Source organism: Euwallacea fornicatus, chromosome 7 (assembly GCF_040115645.1).
Source record: "Euwallacea fornicatus isolate EFF26 chromosome 7, ASM4011564v1, whole genome shotgun sequence".
Lineage (NCBI taxonomy): Eukaryota > Metazoa > Arthropoda > Insecta > Coleoptera > Curculionidae > Euwallacea > Euwallacea fornicatus.
Window position 1 is genome coordinate 139,734 of NC_089547.1, and position 21,153 is coordinate 160,886.

Below are 21,153 nucleotides of genomic sequence, written 5' to 3' on the forward strand. Positions count from 1 at the left end.
ATGAGTGAGTTTGCGTCATGAGCGAAATAATCGGCGTAGTTCTCATTAGGGGAGGCTGTTTATATGTGAGGACTTTGTCCACGGCTAAACATCCGTACTTTCCGCAAATTATCTAAGAATCTCCATTAAATGATTGCGTTATAAGAAACCATTGTTGTTCAGCCAACTCCCAGTGCTTAAACAGGATACAAGTAAATCGTTTTTTTTTTTACTTTCGACGGCCTTTTTGTCTCCTGCGTTATTTCTAGGATTTCACTGATTTACACAGGATTAATTTTTACTAACATCTCGTAGGCTTCAAATCGCTAAATAATCTACAAAATATACAATATGTTGACAGTCCACGATTTTAAACGAATTCAAATTTAAGGTCCATTGAAACTCGAAATTTACGGCCGATTAAATGGGTATTGTGGTAGCTGTTGTGCGTATGGGAACTTTATTAGGTTTATTCCAGAGGCATGTGCATTTGCTCATTATTCTCGCTCGTTAACATTTTCCTGATTTTTTCACAATAGGGGAGATTTTCTCGGTGACAGTGAATGACAAGCGTCATTATGTGTGCATAATTATGTTGCAACCTGACGTATTTTATGACGGTATGATTTACTGAGGTACTCATTTCACCTGCGCACGCACACATTTGAGATATTTTTTTTTTTATAAGAAAAATGTGTCTTCCACCTGAAATGTATTAGAACTTACTGATTAGTTAATAATGGATTATATTAAGTCACTAATAATAACAGTAATGATGCATGTTATTAATAGGCCATTGGTCAACATTTGCGAAATCCCCGTTGTTTGTTGCATTTAACTTCACGTAAACTTTTTACTTTGGCATCAATCAGCTCAGCTAAGATCACGTTTATGGATCAACGAATCCAATCGTTCTTGAAACCTGAATTGCAGCTGTTCTTATTAGCATTTTTAGTTTTGAAATCTAAGCTGCTATAATAAGAGATTCATTTCGCTATTGTTTACTTTAGGCACTTATAAATTAGCCTCAAACAAAACGACTTCTGACTTGCCTTGGAAAGTTAGTTTTAAAATCAGGCTACTGCGCCGTGGAAACTAACATGTAGGTATAACTCTAAACGTACTTTAATGTTATATCAGCTGGTTCTGTAAAGTTATACAGGGTGTCCGGCAAGTCGATACAATAATTTTAGGGGGTGATAGATTACGTGATTCTGAATCGATTTAACCAAACATAACTATATACCAAGTGTTACAGTTTTCCTGATAATTCAGTTTTTAAAATTTTTTAATTTAACCGTGCTCTTTCACAATTGTTGGAGGGTGGAAGAACACCAAGCCTTTTAATCACAAAAATGTACTAAACTTTTTTATTGCCTACAGATAATTGTTTAAATTGTTTAAAGGGTAAATTCTAAAATGGCTTCGTTACCTACTTAGAACTACATAAACATGATCTTCCGAGCTTGTAATAAAGCGAAGAGTCAAATTCAAACATGGATTTAATTTAAACGCTCAGGTGTAGGTTTATTCAAATTTCTTAAACACTTCCTTAGGCAATAGTCTTTCAGTCATGCTGAAAAGATTCTTAAGAAACATTTTAAAAATGAGAGAAATTCACTTTTTATGTACCTGAGCAGCTCATTCACCAAAACGTTATCTACTAAAAATGATATTAAAAATGAAGATATTTGCTAAAAACGCAAATGTGCTGGAGAGCCATCATTTTGGAAGAATTTGTATTTGATGACATCATCAAGTATTCAGGTAAAACAATTCTCACCGAATAAAAAAACATCAGAATTCGAAATATATCTAGAAAAACTCAAGAGAAAGGTGAAAGAAAACAAAAAGAAAGTGGTAGTTGCGGGAGATTTCAATGCTAAAAATTTAATGTGGAACTCATTTAAAACAGGGGAAAGAGAGAGAATGATGGAAGAATTTATGGAGGAGACGGATATGGTAGTATGCAACGAAAGAAACAAACCGACATTTGAAACAGCTAGAGCAAGATCAATAATAGATACAACTATGCAACCAAATAGTGGAAAATGTAAAGTTAAAAACTGTAGGGTGGGGGAGGATGAAAATCTGAGCGACCACAATAATACACAGGGTGTCCGGCAAGTCGATACAATAATTTTAGGGGTGATAAAAACAATTGTTTTACCTGAATACTTGATGATGTCATCAAATACAAATTCTTCCAAAATGATGGCTCTCCAGCACATTTGCGTTTTTAGCAAATATCTTCATTTTTAATATCATTTTTAGTAGATAACGTTTTGGTGAATGAGCTGCTCAGGTACATAAAAAGTGAATTTCTCTCATTTTTAAAATGTTTCTTAAGAATCTTTTCAGCATGACTGAAAGACTATTGCCTAAGGAAGTGTTTAAGAAATTTGAATAAACCTACACCTGAGCGTTTAAATTAAATCCATGTTTGAATTTGACTCTTCGCTTTATTACAAGCTCGGAAGATCATGTTTATGTAGTTCTAAGTAGGTAACGAAGCCATTTTAGAATTTACCCTTTAAACAATTTAAACAATTATCTATAGGCAATAAAAAAGTTTAGTACATTTTCGTGATTAAAAGGCTTGGTGTTCTTCTATCCTCCAACAATTGTGAAAGAGCACGGTTAAATTAAAAAATTTTAAAAACTGAATTATCAGGAAAACTGTAACACTTGGTATATCGGTATGTTTGGTTAAATCGATTCAGAATCTTGTAATCTATCACCCCCTAAAATTATTGTATCGACTTGCCGGACACCCTTTATACTACCTGACCTAAGTTATGTAACATCGAAAATGCATAAAATTTATGGAAAAACTCAAAAATGCTTTGATATACAGGGTGTTATTTAAATGCGTGGCCAAACTTCAAGAGGTGATTGTTCGAGTGATTCTGAGACCAGAAGTTTAAGCCAATATGTCCAGTAATGCTTCTTCTTCATGGTACAGGTTATCAAACTTTTCTTAAAAAATAATTTTTTTCCGTAAAAGTCTTCATAATCTCTTAGTTAATTTTGTTGAAAATAGGTACTGTTATTTATGGTTATTTATACTTCGTGGAGTTTTTTAAATTGTTATATATTTTTTTCGTGTTAATCATTGTCAAAGCTGCCCGGTTCATCGGATTTAAATCCGTTAGATTTTTATATTATTGGGGTAGGTTAGGTAAGTAACTTTGGAATCTTAGCAGCAGATTCGGATTCTACGATGAAAATTACGTGGGGTTTGATTGAAATATTTTTCGATTCGCTACAAGTGACGTTTCAATCAGAAAAACATGTTTTATCCGGGTTCCGGAAGAAAGTATCGTATATATTATTTTTTAAATGGAAACCTGTTTTTTTTTCGCACATTCGATAGAGCTTCAAGAAAGAAAACCGTTTGTGAAACATAAATTTAATTTCACTTATTATCAAGTTTGTACGTGAACTTTTAAAGTAACTTTTTATTACTTTTATCAATACTTTTTCTTCAGCGCACCTGCAATATTCGCCGAGTGGGCCCCAAAACTTCGGTAACAATAAAGACACAAGTATCCGTAATTGTTTTTGCGTCATATTTTCGGGTTTTAGGATACCATTGAATACACTTTTTCTTTGCGATAGCCCCATAAAAAAAAGTCGAGTGGGGTAAAATCGGGCGATCGTCCTGTCCAATGAATGGGTCCACCACGTCCAATCTATCGATTGGGATATTCATGTTATAAAGTTTCTCGGGAAGCTAAGGCCCAAAAACGTCGAACGACGAGTTGCCAAATTAATGTCTTCCAGTATTAAGGGCAAACTTCATTCAAGAAGTTTTGATACTTTAATCAATTCAATGAGCCAGTAATGAAATACGGCCCAGTTACGTACGTACATATTGTCAAGTGTCCCACAACATACGTTTGCATTTAAATAATGTATTTAAAATTTTGCTCAAGGAAAAATCTCCTTTTCCATTCATATCCGTCGCCCACTGGAGGCCGATACGTCTATTTAAAAACTGAAGTAAAAATTAAGTTGTCGCCAGCAACATGTTTTGAGACTAATGAATGGGCTAAACGAACATGTACCAAAACTGTGTACTTGTCGCCGAAATCGCTGTCCAAATATTTCTTTAAGGCGTTTTTATGTTTTTTATAAACATTTGGGTTAATTTCATTTAAAATCGTTGGCGAAGCTCCAACATTCGGTTTTAAATTAATAGGCCGGATCTGCTAGATGTTCCCGCCGTCTTTGGCAATTAAAAATGGAAAATCTTGCGAGAGCGCATTATTGCGGAAATCATACTCTTGAAAAAAATAAATAATTATACATAATAATAAGTTTTATTCTACTAACTCAGGCAGAAAATCTTAATGCTTGCACCTGGCCAGAACTATGAATATTTATTTATTTTTGGAGTCTCTTAGATTGACTGCACCTTAACTACTCAAAATTTTCAAAGTTAGTTTTCCGATAAGCTTGCTTTGGAAAGTGCATTTAGGTGGCCTATTAGACGGTTTACGATTATGGATTTCACTCGTAAAGTTAAAATAATTTTTACTTTGCGATATAAAAGTTAAACGCTTGTGACGTGTGTTACAGTTAATGTTTGGGATTAATCGAGCAAAGCCATCGCTCCTTGCAACAATGTTCCATGTTAAAACGCACTTTTAGCCAGTTATTAAAGCAACATTAGTGAGGACAGTGTGTGGGAACGCTGCACGATTTAACAGCCATTTCAAATAGGTTTACTCTGCATGACGTTAAAACGACGTAAAATGACGTTCGGGTTAGTAAGTCAAATTTGAAACGTAAATGTAACGTCACATTCACTTATCAGTAAACCTATAAAGTGAATTTTACGTTAGACAGCACTTATGAGGAACGTTTTTCTTTAAGCACATTTACTCAGCGATCTAAAATTGTCCGGCATCCTAAGAAAATCGAAAATAAACGCCAGTGGGTTAGGTTAATATCGAATTTCCAAACACATTACTGTTTCAGTTTATAATTTGTATGCGCTCGTCTAGCTGCACTCATTGATTATTTAAAAGATAATTAGATTTTTAAACAATACGCTGTATTTCGCACCACGTTATTGAGTGCAGATGGCGCTCCAGTAGAAGCGCCCGCGTAACCACTTTCTCGAACTTCACACTGTATTTACGTTGGTTCAGCGGACGAGCCTCGTGCCAGTGAATTCAGACTTTTAAGTAGAAAATCCTGGATGGCTTCAGGAATCAGTCTAAGTCCAAATCGAGTCGAACTTTTAATACTTCACCTTTTAGCCAAGTTAGTGCAATAGAACGAACTTTAAATATACTATTTCGGATGTAAAACTTTATCGATTCAAGTACTGTTCCGGCTTGGTTAAAGACTGATCCCTTCAATTTTAAAACGTTTCCCAACAGTAGCGCCTCTAAAGGCACTGAAGCACGACGATGGTCCTTGAAATGCCCGACCTGACATGCAGGGGTTTTTTGAATAGATGGTAACAAATTTAACGGATAAATCCTAAGCTGAATTTAAGACGAAAGGTTCATATAGAGACATATTCAAAAATGCTTTGGCTTCGATCTACAGGGTGTTAAAAATATTTTTGTGTTTTCACAAACATTGCCAAAAGACCATTGTTTTTTTGCAGTTTCAGGCAACTAATAGTCAATAGTTGTCGAACCGAAAACAAATGGAGGCAAAAATCGTGGCGAACTTCACTAAGTTATTTTATTATTTAAAACGATCGATGTGAACGCCATTGACTGTTATCGTGGGTACCTAAACCATCGATATAAGCGAAATTTTACAAGAGACTGAAAAGCGAGAATGCCGCTTTTAGAAATTTCTCTAACAGATTCAAAATATTAACAACAAAAAAATACGATAAATGAAAGCTTAAGACTCGTCAATCCGCATCACCCCGTCTATGAAATCAAAGTCCGAAAATTTCCGTTCGTAGGGATCACTCGCTGTGTGATAAGTACAAATTTTCAGCAAGTTTCGATAAAAAATAAACAAGTAATAGAAACAAAAACAAACAAAAGAGTGTTTGTTTAACACTCTGTAGATCGAAGAAAAAGCATTTTTGGACATGTCTGCATATAAAGTTTTTCTCTTAAATTTGGGTCAGGATTCACCCGTTCAATTTTTTACCATCTATTCAGAAACATCCTGTAGAGATAGCGATTTTTTGTAAAAAAGTTGCGTATTTAAGAAAGACCTGGTCTTAAAAAATAACCATAGCAAACTCCCATATAATCCCTGAGTAAAACTTGAAAGACCCATAATTTGGCCACAAAATCTCGTGCTGTCAAGCGTGAATAACTCTGTATATATATATAGAAGCCAGACTCTGTTGAAAAATAAAGTAACATTTTTCCCAATTTCTTTCTTTAACCGTTAGGTTGAGTACTTCTGGGACTATCCTCGTGTTTATTGGCAAAAAAAATACTAATGCACTGTTGACAGCATAACAACACAGTCTTAGAATGTTCCTTCACCTCGTAGTACTGTGAAGAATAACAAAGGCCGCTTTGGCAGATAGAGCCATTAAAATCAAAAATTATCATCACTATTATTTAAGATAATGAATATCCTTTCAAACAATGCATCACTTGACTTTACTTCCTATTTCAGTTTTCTAAAAGGGGTGGTTCTGCAGGGAGGAGGGATGAAAGTGAACAGCTAGTAATGTGAGTTAGCACAGGTTCCCTTGAAACTATTATCAACGTCTCCAACCAAATTTTCATGAATCGTACAATAAACAAGTTATTCGGGGTATCTAATTTTTGCTGGGACACCCTGTATAGCTGTAAATAAAACTGCTGCAATCAAGAATTTGCATTTACAAGGATGCTATATGCACTCAAAATGTAGATCGCCCATTAAATGATGCAATAAAGTGATAAAGATACCGTCTCTATAGGTTCCGCATTATTCTGATATGAATAAGAATGGGCTTCTTTGAATGTCTGAAATGGAGTACAATAGAGGGTCAAAAGAAATGTGCTGAAGTCATTTGCAAATTGGTGCTACTTTGCCAAATATTTGTTAATTTAAATTCAGAGTACGATTATATGTGGGGAGAAAATGAGACAACAATAGGACCTTTAGGTATATTATTTATGTGATTAATAATGGACTCTGTTATTAATCACTTGGACAAAACCAGAGCCTCGACCAGACACGAGGGCGAGGATAGTAATTCATCAAGATTTGCAAATAACGTTTGTTTCGCTAGAGTAAATTTAGAGCGTTTCATACTAAATTCTTAGGATGGAAATCAGTGTTCTTAGTTGCTCTGTTGGAATAAAGAGTACTAGATAAACGATGTTTTTATACTTTTTTCGTATGGAACCTCATGTATATTATGATATTTTCGAGTGTTTTGAGACGTACGAACATATTTTATGTAATACACCATGTTTAAATTCAACGGTTATTGAAATATTTACAATTAGAGAGACTTGCTAGACGCTTGACCTCAGCCCTATTGACTTTTTTATGGGGTTAACCGAAGCATATGGTGTATTTACAAAAGCCCGACAATCTAGAAGAGTTAAAACGTAAAAACACTCAGGAAACTCAACAAATACCTCCTCAAACGACTCAGGAAGCCAATGGGATATAGTTCGAACATTTAATGCATTCTATTATAGTAGTTTATATTGTCATTTTTTTAAGTTTTAATAATTCCATCGTTATTTGTATTTTTTTTTCGGAAACTGTTGAATTTAGGCATGGGTATGTTACTTGAAATATATTCATAATTTCTCATAAAACTCAAAAACTTCAATATATACATAGGGTTCTATAAACAAAATGTAAAAGTACATTTATCTACTACTTGGGTAACCGTGCATATACAGGGTGTCCTCGAATTACGTGGCCAAAATAATACCGCAGATTGTTTGAGTGAAAATAAGTCGATTTAACTAAACTTCCCTCAGTCCAAAAGTTGATAATTATGGAGCTACAGGGTGTTAAAGTTGAAAAAAAAATCACATTTTCTTTAATATCTTTCGATTTCTTTGAGTTAATTTCACGAAATTTCATATTTGAGGGTGTTTTAGGATACGAAATTCAAATTTATTAACGATTTAGTTGTTTCTTCTAGGGGGCGCCACAAGCGACCATTAGGACACATTTAAATCTCTGTAACTTTTTCGTGCCACGGTGTATATTATTTTGGTATTTAAAAACCTGTTTCCCTACCTTTTATACTTAGAAAAGGTATACTTTATTGACGTCGCTAGAAGCAACGGTTTTGGAGAAAAATGCATCTAAGCCTGATGATGCATGCAAATTACCTTAAAATTATTTTCCGTTAAAAAAAATTAAGTTTTTCAAAAATAATTATTAGTAAAGGTATAACAATAAGTTTTCAAAATCAGATATTATTAAATAGAAAACAAAAATAATAATTAACAAAGAAACAACAACAAGCGAGAATAACACTTACTAATTAATTAAATTAACTTATGTAAATTGTTGGTTTAATTTTTTTTCATTTAATCTGCTATCATAACAAATGTTCAAAGTGTTTACTATTTTCCTGTATGCATAAGTTCATCCTTTTTAAGAAATTACATTGTACACTAAACAATATTTCAGGGGTATTCTTCAATAATTCCACTTCATGAATTATTCTTGCCTCCAATTCTTGTCGCGTATGAACTGGAGATGCATAAACTTTTGATTTCAAGGCACCCCATAAAAATAAATCACAGGGTGTCAAGTCTGGTGATCGAGCCGGCCAATTCACAGGTGCATCACCTCCTCTTCCAATCCAACGTTGTGGGTATTCCTCATTTAAATGTTGCCTTACATTTAAAGTAAAATGAGGAGGTGCGCCATCATGCATAAACCAAAGATCACGACGAAGGAGTAAAGGCAAATTTTCTAATAAGATAGGTAGAGTTTGTACTAAAAAGTTCAAGTAGTTATCACCATTCAGCGTATCTGGCATTACAAAGAGACCAACAATAAAATTATCTATTATTCCAACCCAGACATTTTCTTTAAATCGATGCTGATAATGAGTCACTGTTGTCTCGTGAGAATTTTCATAAGCATAAACATGTTCATTATGCATATTAAAAATACCATATCTAGTAAAAACAGCTTCATCTGCGAACAAAATTTTCTTACTAAAATTTGGATTTTCGATTCTTTTGTGGATTATAAACCGACAAAAATTTAAACGTTGAGCAGAATCCACGGGCAATTGTAGGTCTTGAACTTTTTGAATATGATAGGGGTGCAACAATTGTTCTTGAAAAACTTTATGAACTAGTGGTTTCGAAACTCCCAATTGCAGTCCTACACCTCGTGTACTGCCCTTTGGCCTTTGGATTTCTTTGAACAGCATCCAAAACCTCTTCTTCCATTTCTACTGTACTTATTGTTCGTTCGCGTCCAGAATCTGCATGCCCAGGTTCAAACTTGCCATTTTCGCGGAGACGCCTTTCAATATTAACAAAAGTTTTCCGATTTGGAATTCTACGGAAAGGATATTTTTCCTTGTAAACTCGTACACTTTTTTGACTATTACAACGGCAAAGTCCATAAACTAACAGCATATCCACCATTTCAGAATAAGTGAATTTATTGGCCATACTTATGGATATATGGACAGGAACAAGATGCGAAACTGACAAGAAAAACTGAGGGCTAAATAAAAAAAACTGACATTTGAGAAACAAATTCAAGTGTTAAAATGTCAATTAAAAACATAGCCAACTGAGTTATTTACTTAAAAGCGCCAACGCAAATATGCAGCGCATTAGAATTATGCATTTTTCTCCAAAACCGTTGCTTCTAGCGACGTCAATAAAGTATACCTTTTCTAAGTATAAAAGGTAGGGAAAAAGGTTTTTAAATACCAAAATAATATACACCGTGGCACGAAAAAGTTACAGAGATTTAAATGTGTCCTAATGGTCGCTTGTGGCGCCCCCTAGAAGAAACAACTAAATCGTTAATAAATTTGAATTTCGTATCCTAAAACACCCTCAAATATGAAATTTCGTGAAATTAACTCAAAGAAATCGAAAGATATTAAAGAAAATGTGATTTTTTTTTCAACTTTAACACCCTGTAGCTCCATAATTATCAACTTTTGGACTGAGGGAAGTTTAGTTAAATCGACTTATTTTCACTCAAACAATCTGCGGTATTATTTTGGCCACGTAATTCGAGGACACCCTGTATATGTATCTGTTACATATAAACAATGCATAACTACAAAACCATATTTGACGTGTTCCAGCAATTGCGTGAAAAATATTTCTTTCAATTTTTAACGAATTTATGTGATCTTTCATTATGACACACGTCCACCATACAGCCCCGATTCGACACCATCAGATTATGATTAGTTTCGTTCTCTTCAAAGTTATTTGAATGGTAAAATTTTCACCTCCGATCAGGCCGTTAAAACTGTGTTGGATTAGTTGTTTATTTCAAAAAGCGAGTACTTCTTCGAACACCGAAATTTTCAACTTGCCGAAAGATGGTAAAAGATCAACGAACAAAATGACTAATATATTATTGATCAATGTTTGTTATTAATATAGGCAAATTCGTTTTTAAAAATGTAAAAAAATGACATTAATTATCGAACAACCCAATAGAATTGTACTTCCTGTGCTTTGCTTAGACAGTTAGAGCTCGGGTGGCCGCACTAATAAAATCAGCGTATTAAAACCTTGCTATTTTTTTATACCTTGTATTAGTTTCTATTTAACAGGATAACACTTGAAAGGTAAGCCTAATTAATAATTTCGAAGCATTTTGATTCATTTAATAATTAATAAACAAATAGATAAGGCGTGAAAATCACTATTCTTCAGCCGAAAGAATTAAAATACGAATGCTCAAAGATGAAGGCAATTTCCTTCGTGACATTTTTCGGAAAGCGAGAAGATTGAAAACCTTGGTAATAAATGCCCTCAAATACGAGAAACGACAGCAAAATTGCGGCTGTAAAAGGGAAAAAACGGTTCTGGCTGACCGCCAAATAAAGCAAAAATCCCAAAAAATCCCTTTGTGAGTTCCGAATAACTTCAAAGGGACGTAAAACTCGAAATAAGTTCCAGAACTACCCGAAGAAGTTCATTTACGAGTGGCTCGAAAGGTACCGTTGCCATAAAAAATAAATGAATTAAAAAGAAACACAGACGGTAACGCAAAAGGGTGGAAATATGTATTTTTTTCGCACGGAAGAAAAATTAGCTTGGTCGGTTCGGACGGTCGATGGTACGTGAGGCAGCTAGAAAAGTAAGAATCACTTCCAAAACACACTTTGAAAACCACTAATCATAAATGTGGCAATAGAACACTGTAGGGATGCTTCTCTTGGTTCAGTGTTGGTTCCATTTCTTGGATAAAAGGGATTCTGAACCAAGAGGAATACTTTGAAATAGGTAAAGATGCTATACTGCAGTGTGCTTTGGAAGATTATGCTATTAATTTGAAAACGTAAACAGGACAATGATCCGAAACATACAGCTAGGCAAATTAAAACATTTTTTCACGATGAATCAATGCCGATTGTGTCATGGCCTTCACAATCGCCCCATCTAAACCCTATCGAAAATCTTTGAGTAGACCTTAAACATTGACGTGAGATGTCCTCAGATCAAAAACTAAGAAAAACTGTAGTCTGCAGTATAACGGGAATGGGAAGCATGTCCTGTTGAGCTCTGCCTGCGCTTAACAAGATTAATGCGTAAAAGAGTAAAGGCAATGATTGCCCAAAGGAACCAACAAGGAAATATTAGGCATTGGGCAATATTCAGTTGCTGGTTCCGTTTCTTTTTTTCCTTTTTCTTTGATAATGTTATCAAAGTCCTATTTTTATGACTACGTAATAATTTTGGTTTCATTGTTTTTATTCAAGAGTTTTATTTACTTTCCGTTAAAATATGTCTTTATAAACTGTTTTCTTTATTGTTAAATACGTTTATGATTTTTTTCTTTTCTTTTCTTATTTCTTTATTGGCATAAAATATTATAATAAAATTATAAAAAACTACAAAAAATTGAATTTTTTTCGAAATGGTTCTACTTACATGGTCACAACTGTATATTGTTGGAGGATCTTATAATGAAGATCAGACTGCGAAACTCAGACACCCAGTTCCAACCAGGGAACCTGGTCGACCGTAGACGGCAGCCGTCCGTCCGGGGAATCCCTGCCACCCGGGTTTGATTGGGTAACCTAGGTCGTCCCAGTTCCTTACTTTATTTATAGGTGTTACAAAAACGCTCAAGACACTCACTTCAGACGCCAAGACTAGTGTTTATTAGAGAATTTTTTCTTCAAATCGAACACAAACGTATCGAAATTTAAACAGAGAACACAAGTAACTCGCTAATTTCTATACCTTTATTTATTCAGGAAATTCTTTCGGTTTCTGTACACAAAACAGTTGCGTCTAAACAAGCTGGACGTTTTACTGCTGAGCTACTTAGTTTGATGAGACACTCAGGACACACAAGACGGTCCCAAAGCCAAATTTCCGCGATTCTTTATATTGGTAGATTTTTATTTTTTCTCCATCAAAAAAAGGATTTTCTTTATGCCTATCTAGCTTGTAATGTGTAATGTTGTAATTTATCATTTATTTTTTCGCTGAAACGCTTCGATAAAAATAATTTTTATGTTACGAGACTTAAGAATAGGTAGTCTGTCATCAATTCCTTTGTTTTTTTTTTTTTAATTACTTTAGGCTGTTATTGCGTCACAAGTGAAATTAGATAATTGAGGCAGGTGTGAAAATAAAAGTGATTTAAGACATTAAGAGACAACATAAACAAATAATTAATGTGAACTCACCTTGGACCACTTCGAAGTGTAAACCGATTGTTCCAGTTTGCTTACACTAATCCCAAAATAAAATATTTATGATTTATTTTTTCGGGAACTTCCCTACCAGACACCTTGATTATTATACAGGGTGATTCAATGGAAATAGGAGATGGCAGAACTCGAGATAGGGGACACCAAAATATGACGATTGGACTCAACATTACCACATACCAATGTTGCGTGTTCCACAATTACAGGGTATTAAGGCTGAAATTTTATTTGAAAATTGATAAACCTTAATTTCTTTTCGAAAAACAGTTTTGTTGATATTTTCCCAACTGGTTTCATCCCAATGAAAAAACCCGAGTTGACCACTCAATGAGAAGTGATGAACTCCAAATTGCAGTTTTGGGAGATGTTCAAATGGACAACGAAACGTTTGAATGAAAGATTTTGGCTTTTCAAAAATTACTGCTCATAGAATTTTAAAAGAAGCAAAATTCCATCCTTGTCATTAAACTAGCACAGGAAGTAAATGAAGATTATTTCGACCGTCAATTAGACTTCTGCCAATACTTCAGTAACATATTATATTTAAACAAACAATTGTTGTATAATACAACATTTTTGTGATGAACATTCGTTCTATTTAAATGGTAAAGTTAACAGACATAATTCTCGTTCCTGGAGTATGGCAATCCTCATTTGCTTCGAGAGATCCAAATTCAACAACTTCAGAGAGTGAACGTTTGCGCAAAGATTTTCGGCGATCTTATTGTTGGAGCATTTTTCACTCATGAAAACTTACATGCAGAAAAGTATCCACAACTTCTACAAGAAGCCATATGCTTCCAGAATAACTTAAATACTTGAATAAGAGTCTGCCTCTTAGAACAAGAATTAGTTTTTTAATAGGATGGAGCTCCTCCACACTACACTGCTGCTGCCCGACAATTTTCAGATGAAGAAGTCCCCAGAAAATGAATTGATAGAAAAGGTCTAGCGGAATGGCCCGCAAGACCGTCTGACTTTGGTCCACTTGATTTTTTCTTCTCGGGACATTTAAAGACTGAAATCTATGACGTACTCGAGGAGATATATGCCGGAATCGTTGAAAATTGTAGGCGAATAGCAACAGAAATGTTAAATAATGTGTGACGACATTTTAAGGGTCGCCTGTACATGTGCGTGGAAGTCAATAAAGGTCACTTTCAACATTTTTTTGCAATAAAATAATTAAAATTTTAGTAAAAATGGTTAAAAGCAAGTTATTTAGTTTTTGTTTAATTTTTACAAGACTGGCGCGTAAAAATAAAAAAATTTAAACTTGGTCATGTAGAGATTAAAATTACATTTCAAACGGCTTATTCGAACCCCTCTTCCAGTTTGAAAATTTCAAAGTGGTAGTTTCCCAGATTAGAGAGAAGATATTTTGAAAACAACTTTTTCACCTAATAATTTTTCCCTCTGTAAAAAAGTTGACGTATTTTAGTTTTTTTTAACAAAGAACAGAAAAGATATTTAGGGGGGACACTTTTCCTGTATATAGGATGGAAAATGTTATCATCGAAGTATTTCAGGGAATGACAGTACTTTGCAAAATGATAAAAAGTGGTAATAAACCCATGGTGCAAAACGCACTATCTTCAACATACAGGTTGGCAAAGCTTTTAATTTTTCATTTTATTTTGCCGTTTTATCACAAATACCTTGAGTTAACTTTTTCACAAAAACGAAACATCAAAAATAAAAAAAATATATTAAAATGGCGGAAACTCAGCCATGGCATCTTAGATTACAGAGCGGAAGATGTTGGCTGGACTTCCTCAATTTGCATCGATGGAAATGGTGATAGATACGAAAATATCGCAAGAGACTACAAAGCTAAAAAATTGAAGAAGAATATTAAAGTTGGCATTAGACTTCATGCAAAGTGTTTAAAAAAACTAAGCAAAAAATAGTACTTGACCCGTAATCACATAACACCCTGTACATGGGTATGGGTGATTTGACATTTTTTTGTAGAGGGCCTTAAAGTAAATAGGTACATCAAATTTTAAAAATTTTACTTAAGGCAAATGTGAGAAAAACGCAAAAAATGAATAAAATATGAAACTTTGCCACCCTGCATATCAAAGATGGTGCCCTTTTGACCATGGGTCACACTATGTATTCCTAACAATAAATATTCCTCCAAAGTTGTGATTTCATCTAGAAGCACCCCAATTCCCAGGGTAATCCCACTAAACAAGGCTTGTGGTACCTTGAAAAACATTCCAACTTAAATTACTCCTAACAAAGCTCTTCTAGAAAATTATACTAAAGTTTCTTTGCAGGCAATTCTCTTCTACACCCCCAGATGGTTGTGGAAATCATGGGAAGGCGGTAAGATCTGTGCTTTGATGATGGACCTCGACGTGGCAGTTTGCTCGGATATCGAGAAGAAGCAGAAGAAGAAGCTGATGATTGATTACTTGTGGGAGAACCTGAGGTTCCATAATTGGTGGGCATATCGGTATTACTTCTGTGAAGTTTTAGCCCTTATAAATGTCGTTGGTGAGTACGATTTCATGGTATCAAATTAAAATTATTAATTTCCTAAATTGGTATTCTAACATAAAATAAATCTTCAATGCAGGGCAAATGTTCCTTATGAACAAATTCTTCGATGGTGCCTTTTTGATGTTCGGCTTTGACGTGATCGCCTTCATCAACACCGACCAAGAAGACAGAATCGACCCGATGATCCAAATCTTTCCTCGAATGACCAAGTGCACCTTCCGAAAGTACGGAGTCTCCGGAGATGAAGAAAAACACGATGCCCTGTGCATCCTCCCCTTAAACGTCGTCAACGAGAAGATTTACGTCTTCCTTTGGTTTTGGTTCGTAATTCTCTCAATATTGACTCTTTTAATGGTGGTGTACAGGGTGATAATAATATTTTCCCCCCGGATGCGAGTGTACTTGCTGCGCATGCGATATAGGTTGGTGCGGAAAGAAGTGATTGACACGATAGTGCGTAGGAGTAAAATGGGCGATTGGTTCCTGTTTTATATGTTAGGAGAGAATGTGGACTCGTTAATATTTAGGGATGTGCTGCAGGATTTGGCACACAAGTTAAATCGACACGATTTTCATCACGCACCGGGTTTCAAAGGCGAAATACAGGAAGCCTGACAATTATTGCTCTCTTAGTAATTCGATAAAGGCGCTCTCCTGAAGATCTCAATTATTATAGATTTATCCCTTTACAGACCCGAACGTATTATTACTTCTTATCTGCACCATAAAAAATGGTTTTCCTGCGAGATTGAGCGATGCATGTGCCAATATCAAAGTCAAAATACAGGGTGTCCGTTTCTGGAGCTCAACTATGGAGATCTCGGTAACTATAAGAGACACGAGGATATATGTGTTTTTTCAAAAGATTCTTCACATTGCCTGATGACCGACGTTAATTTTACCTTCAGGTCAGTTTTCATAAAAATGTTGAACTAGAACCTGGGTGGTGGTAGAATTTTTGGTTTACATGGAAAGTAGCTTGATGCTAAACAGGCCACTAATAATTCGGGCCTTGACAATGTTTGAAGTCTGAAAAGCGAAAATGTTCGCATTTATAAGTGAAAGAAGCTAAATCCTTCATACATAATTTACCGAATTGATAGTGTTGCTGACTTACTATAAATACACAAAGCTTCAAAAGTTTTGTATCACCTTGATTTTTGGATATTACATTGGGTGATACAGAAATGTACGAAATATTTATTTATTAATGAATATTGCCAAAATATCAATTTAACAACTTTACTGTTCAATTTTGAATAATAAAAATAATGTTTCAGTTAAAATAGAAATTAATAACGGCTAGTTTCACCCCTGGCACCAATGCATGCTTGAAGACATCGCTGCATGCTTCGAAGAAGGTTAGATCTAAGATCATGAGGATTATGCTGTTATTCTTCTACAGCATCACTAATAAGCTTCTGGATGATTCTGGGGGGATTTCTTTGAGAGTTCGCAGCTCTGAAAAGCGCATTCCAAGGGTGTTCCTTAGAGTTAACGTCCGGTGACAAGTAGGTCAATTTTAATTGTTGATTCTCTCACTTTCACGGTAATCATTTACTGTCATAGGACGATGAGAATTGTCGTCCGTGAAGATAAATTGTCCCTTGCACATGAACTTAGTTGGTCTGCCCGTTCGACATTGGACTTCCTTTTGCAGAAGGAGGCACGGGAGGAAAGTGGATATGTTGACCAGCTCTTGCTGCTTTTGCAAACTCGAAATGGGCGGCCATCACTTACCATACAAATTCTGATCTCATCGGGACAATGAAAAAAATTTCAACATTTTTTGCGTAAGAGCTTGTGCTGTTCAGCCAACTGCAATCAATGAAGTCCGTATTGATATTGTAGTCTAGGAACTTTTATTTTCCGACGACATCACAAACCAGACTGCACAATTCGTCTTCTTAGCATTGAAGAAATAACAACTCCATGTATATATCTAGCTTCCTTTCGAAGTTCCGGCATTGCTTCAGTAGGACTTCGCTGATTTGTTAAGTTTATACAGAGTGTCTCTGAAGCACTTGGCCCCATTTCTGGAAGTGGTTCTACACATCAAACGCTACCAAAAATGTGAGATAGAAAATTTCAGAATGCCCAGTTCACTTTGAGGAAATTTCATTTTTTGATTTTTGATGACTTGTCATATTTTGCAATCCGAATGCCCCCGTATCTTCATTTGCATTGCCGCTACAAACATTTCAATAGTATTGTAGGAAAGCCACTTAAAATTTTTATTTTAAACAATCATTGTGAGTTTATCCTATTTATATTTTTCTGGCTTTCCAGTGGCCTGAACGTAAAACTTTTTTATTTTTTTCTTTAAAAAATCAGCTGGATGGCTCGACCAACCTCTCCTCTTGTCTCACTTATTGGGACACAAACTACATGTATTCTTTGTTCAAGTTTCTCAACTGTACCCATATTTTCTTTGTGTGAATATAAGTGTTTGTGACGTACCAAAGGTACCAAACGTAAAAAATATAAAAGTCAAGAAGTGTTAGATCGGGATTTCTGGCAGGTTTTAATGATGAGCACCAAATCGATTTATTCATCTGTCTTCCTAATGACGAGCCCTCAAAAAAAAATTAAGAAAAAAGAAAGAAATTTCTTCAGTGGGACGAGTTTTCGAAATTTTCTGTTTTATATTTTTAGTGAATTTTATGTGTGATCCTAAAATTTAGCTAGGTAGTACAAGGACACCGTGTATGGCCATTCTGTCTCTGATTAGCAACGCACTTACAGTCACTTCTGGATCTATTTGATAGAGAGTAAATATTTAAATAGCTATTTTATTTGTACGAAGCTCCGCTTTCAGAAACGTCTCTTCATTCGGTTACAAACCTCTACGAATGTCCTTCCACTGAAATCTCTATTCTTGCACGATCAATTTGTGATATCACTTAGCGATTCATGATTTTGCTTTCAAACCTAAAGTGGTATTAGTCCATACCGCCAAAATAAACTTCTGATTCTTTATTTAAGAAAAAAATTTGTAAGAAATTGTCTATCGATGCAAAAAGGGTACCGTTGTTAATGATATTATTGATAAATATGAAGATAAGAAAACATCCTTATGCCAAAATATTTTAAAACGGAAAGTCGGGCACTGCAAAACTTTTGAAGCTATGTGTGGTGGTAGTGATAAAAGCTTTAAATTGGCCGCGTGTCTTTAGAACAGCTGCGAGTGTCCAGAGTACAGATTAGAAGTTTAGCATCATTGCATATGTCTTCTTTTGCATCCTTTTTATCCTATCCTGTATCAAACCAGTCCCTTGGGTAGCTTTAAAGAAAATTGCCTAAAGGCGGCTCCAGACTGATTGCACCGCGCTGCGTCGTGCTATTAAAACATGCTCTGCGCAACGTGGCGCGTTAGATTTGAACGGCGAGCTGCGCCGAAGCACATCAAGTTACGCGATTCTGCAACAAGAGAGAACGCAATCCGGCAAGTGTCGGTACATTAAAAAAAAAGTTTGTTTTGAACGGGGTTGTCAAAAAGGTACGCTGTCTGTACGGTTTTGATTGACTATTGAATTTAATTAAAAAGCGCTCGTGCGCACAAACTGAAACAAAGCATAGAATCGATTTTTTCTTTAAAATATCTTGTTTAATTGGCGCCACTCGCCGCCGGATTGCGCAGCTCAACGCAGTGCTTTAAAATGCGGCGCAGCTCGGCTCAGTGCGGCTGAGTGCAGCGCGTTCAGTCTGGAGCCGTCTTAAGGGTCTATTGTCCTCCTTTGAATGGTACCGCCAATATAGTTAACTGACATAGGTTATAAATTTTTTGAAAATAAAAATACTAAGAGAGCATTGGTTCTATATATATTTTAGGATTGCGTTAGATTGCATAATTATTTTTTCCAAAAGTTATTGAAGAATTTTTGAAATATGTGCGTGGAATTGCCCGTTGTTACACGGAAAAAACATCTCAAGAAAAAAACGTACATTTGGACATATTCAAGCTGCGCCTTGTATCTATAGAAATGGTCCTATTTCTTAACTGAATTATAAAATGAAGGTACCCGCTTTCATTATCTGACCAGTTACAAAATCAAACTCATTGTGTCATCGATTTTAATTAAGCAAACTACAAATTTAGTAGTAAAAAAATATAATAAAAACAGATGTTTTCATCAAATAGTTTGAAATTATATTTCATTTTACGGGGTTGGTTTGGTTAAATAGAAATTTTATTTTAGAAAAATCTTTAATCTCTAATTAGGTCATTTATTTTAATTTTTTGAAGCTCTCTGTACTCGTACTAATACTGCTAATGACTAAAGATGAGTCCAGTGACCTTCTGTCAAAAACTACTTAATTATTCAAGGAATAAAACAATTTTTATTTCTGTGATTGTCACCTTTACACTGCCAATAATTGTTACAGTGGCACTTCAAATCCAGCTTTGTGCCGAGTCCTGATGCTATGGAAACATGTGAGAGTTAGAATGATTTTTTCGATAGCACGGATTAGTCGAAAAATTTCTTTGATCATTAGAGAAAAATGTCATCGTCACTATACCATGTTCCTGCAGAACCAGGGCACAGAAGAGATAATAATTGAAGATTGAAGCAAAGTACGTGACCGAATTTTTTAGATGTCGAGCTACGTTCCCTAACAGATTAAAAAAGGATACATATAATCTAATAAATGTGGCGTTGCCACTTTTCGCTACATATTTTTAGAGAACGAGTGATTCTAGCTGATCAGATCGTGAAGTGCGCTCTGTACATGGCCTCGAGTTTTAAAATCTAGTGCAAGTTTTCAGCCTCATTTTTCATTATGAACACAATAATAAATAACACTGCCTCATGTCAGAGCTTGTTTACGTATACGTTGGGCAACATCGCAGTCAGCTACCTATTCGATACGAGCACGTCACGTCTTTTGCTTCATCATTACTTCCAATATTGTTATATTTTCTATTGGAAGAACTGTATACCAGGTGATTCTAAATTAATGGGTATAGTAAATAACTCGAAATCGAGAAGATCGATGGTTTTCATGGTTCACTTTTTATGGTGTTATTTTTTGTTTCTGTCACTTCGGACCGACTTCGCTTTTTTAAATGCAACACTCAATTTTTTTTGAGGTTTCGAATTCTTTGTTCACAGTAAAAATGTTTTTCCTTGAAACATTATCTGCCGAAAGTGATAAAATTGATAATAATACCAGATACAAAATAAATGTTTAATTAAATTTTATTAAGGTAGATTGAGCAATTTATTTTATTATTTAGTAAATGTTACTTTATTATAAAAAAAACAGTCCAATAAACGTTCGAAATGATGCTGCTGCTGCACAAGGCACTTAACAGTTGTCTTTTGAAATGATTATGTGATATTTTTTAACATTTCAGGTGTAATGTTTCGACAAGCGTCTCTGATCCGAATGTTCATGTCTTTCATAGCAGTTGGCACTCGATCATAAATGATATGTTCCATATGGCCGCACAAAAAAAAGTCTGATGAAGTCAAATCTGCTGATCGGGCTGGTCACTGCCACGCTCAATCCATTTTTGTGGAAAATGCTTTTTTAAACGTTTTCTCATCTTTTTTGGTATAATGAGCAGGACAGTCTTTATGTTGAAACTACGTTGTCTATCTTTTATTTAAATTTACCTTTTCAAGGTGTGACAAATTTTCAAGTAAAAATTTCCTATACTTTTTTCATAGGGATTTGTATCAATGAAGTATGGCCCAATTATATGTCTACCTACAATACCACACCAAATTTTCAAAGTTAATAGTCGCTGCCTATCCACTTCACGCAACCAATGTGAATTCTCAATCGACTATAAATTCATGTTGTGGCGATTT

General features: G+C 34.9%; 2 protein-coding genes across 9 annotated transcripts in view; one reads left to right on the plus strand and one right to left on the minus strand.

The window, feature by feature from the left end:
- shakB (shaking B) overlaps positions 1-19,194 on the plus strand; it is a 56,328-nt gene extending 37,134 nt beyond the window's left edge. For all 5 annotated transcript variants that reach the window (XM_066283920.1, XM_066283922.1, XM_066283921.1 and 2 more), the window contains 2 exons: positions 15,109-15,328; positions 15,411-19,194. In XM_066283920.1, coding sequence (XP_066140017.1) covers positions 15,109-15,328; positions 15,411-15,949 — 759 coding nt within the window. In that variant the 3' untranslated portion in view covers positions 15,950-19,194. The remainder of the gene's footprint in view (positions 1-15,108; positions 15,329-15,410) is intronic.
- The window catches only part of LOC136340127 (putative gustatory receptor 28b), a 287,924-nt gene that overhangs the window by 50,372 nt on the left and 216,399 nt on the right, over positions 1-21,153 (minus strand). The window lies entirely within an intron of this gene.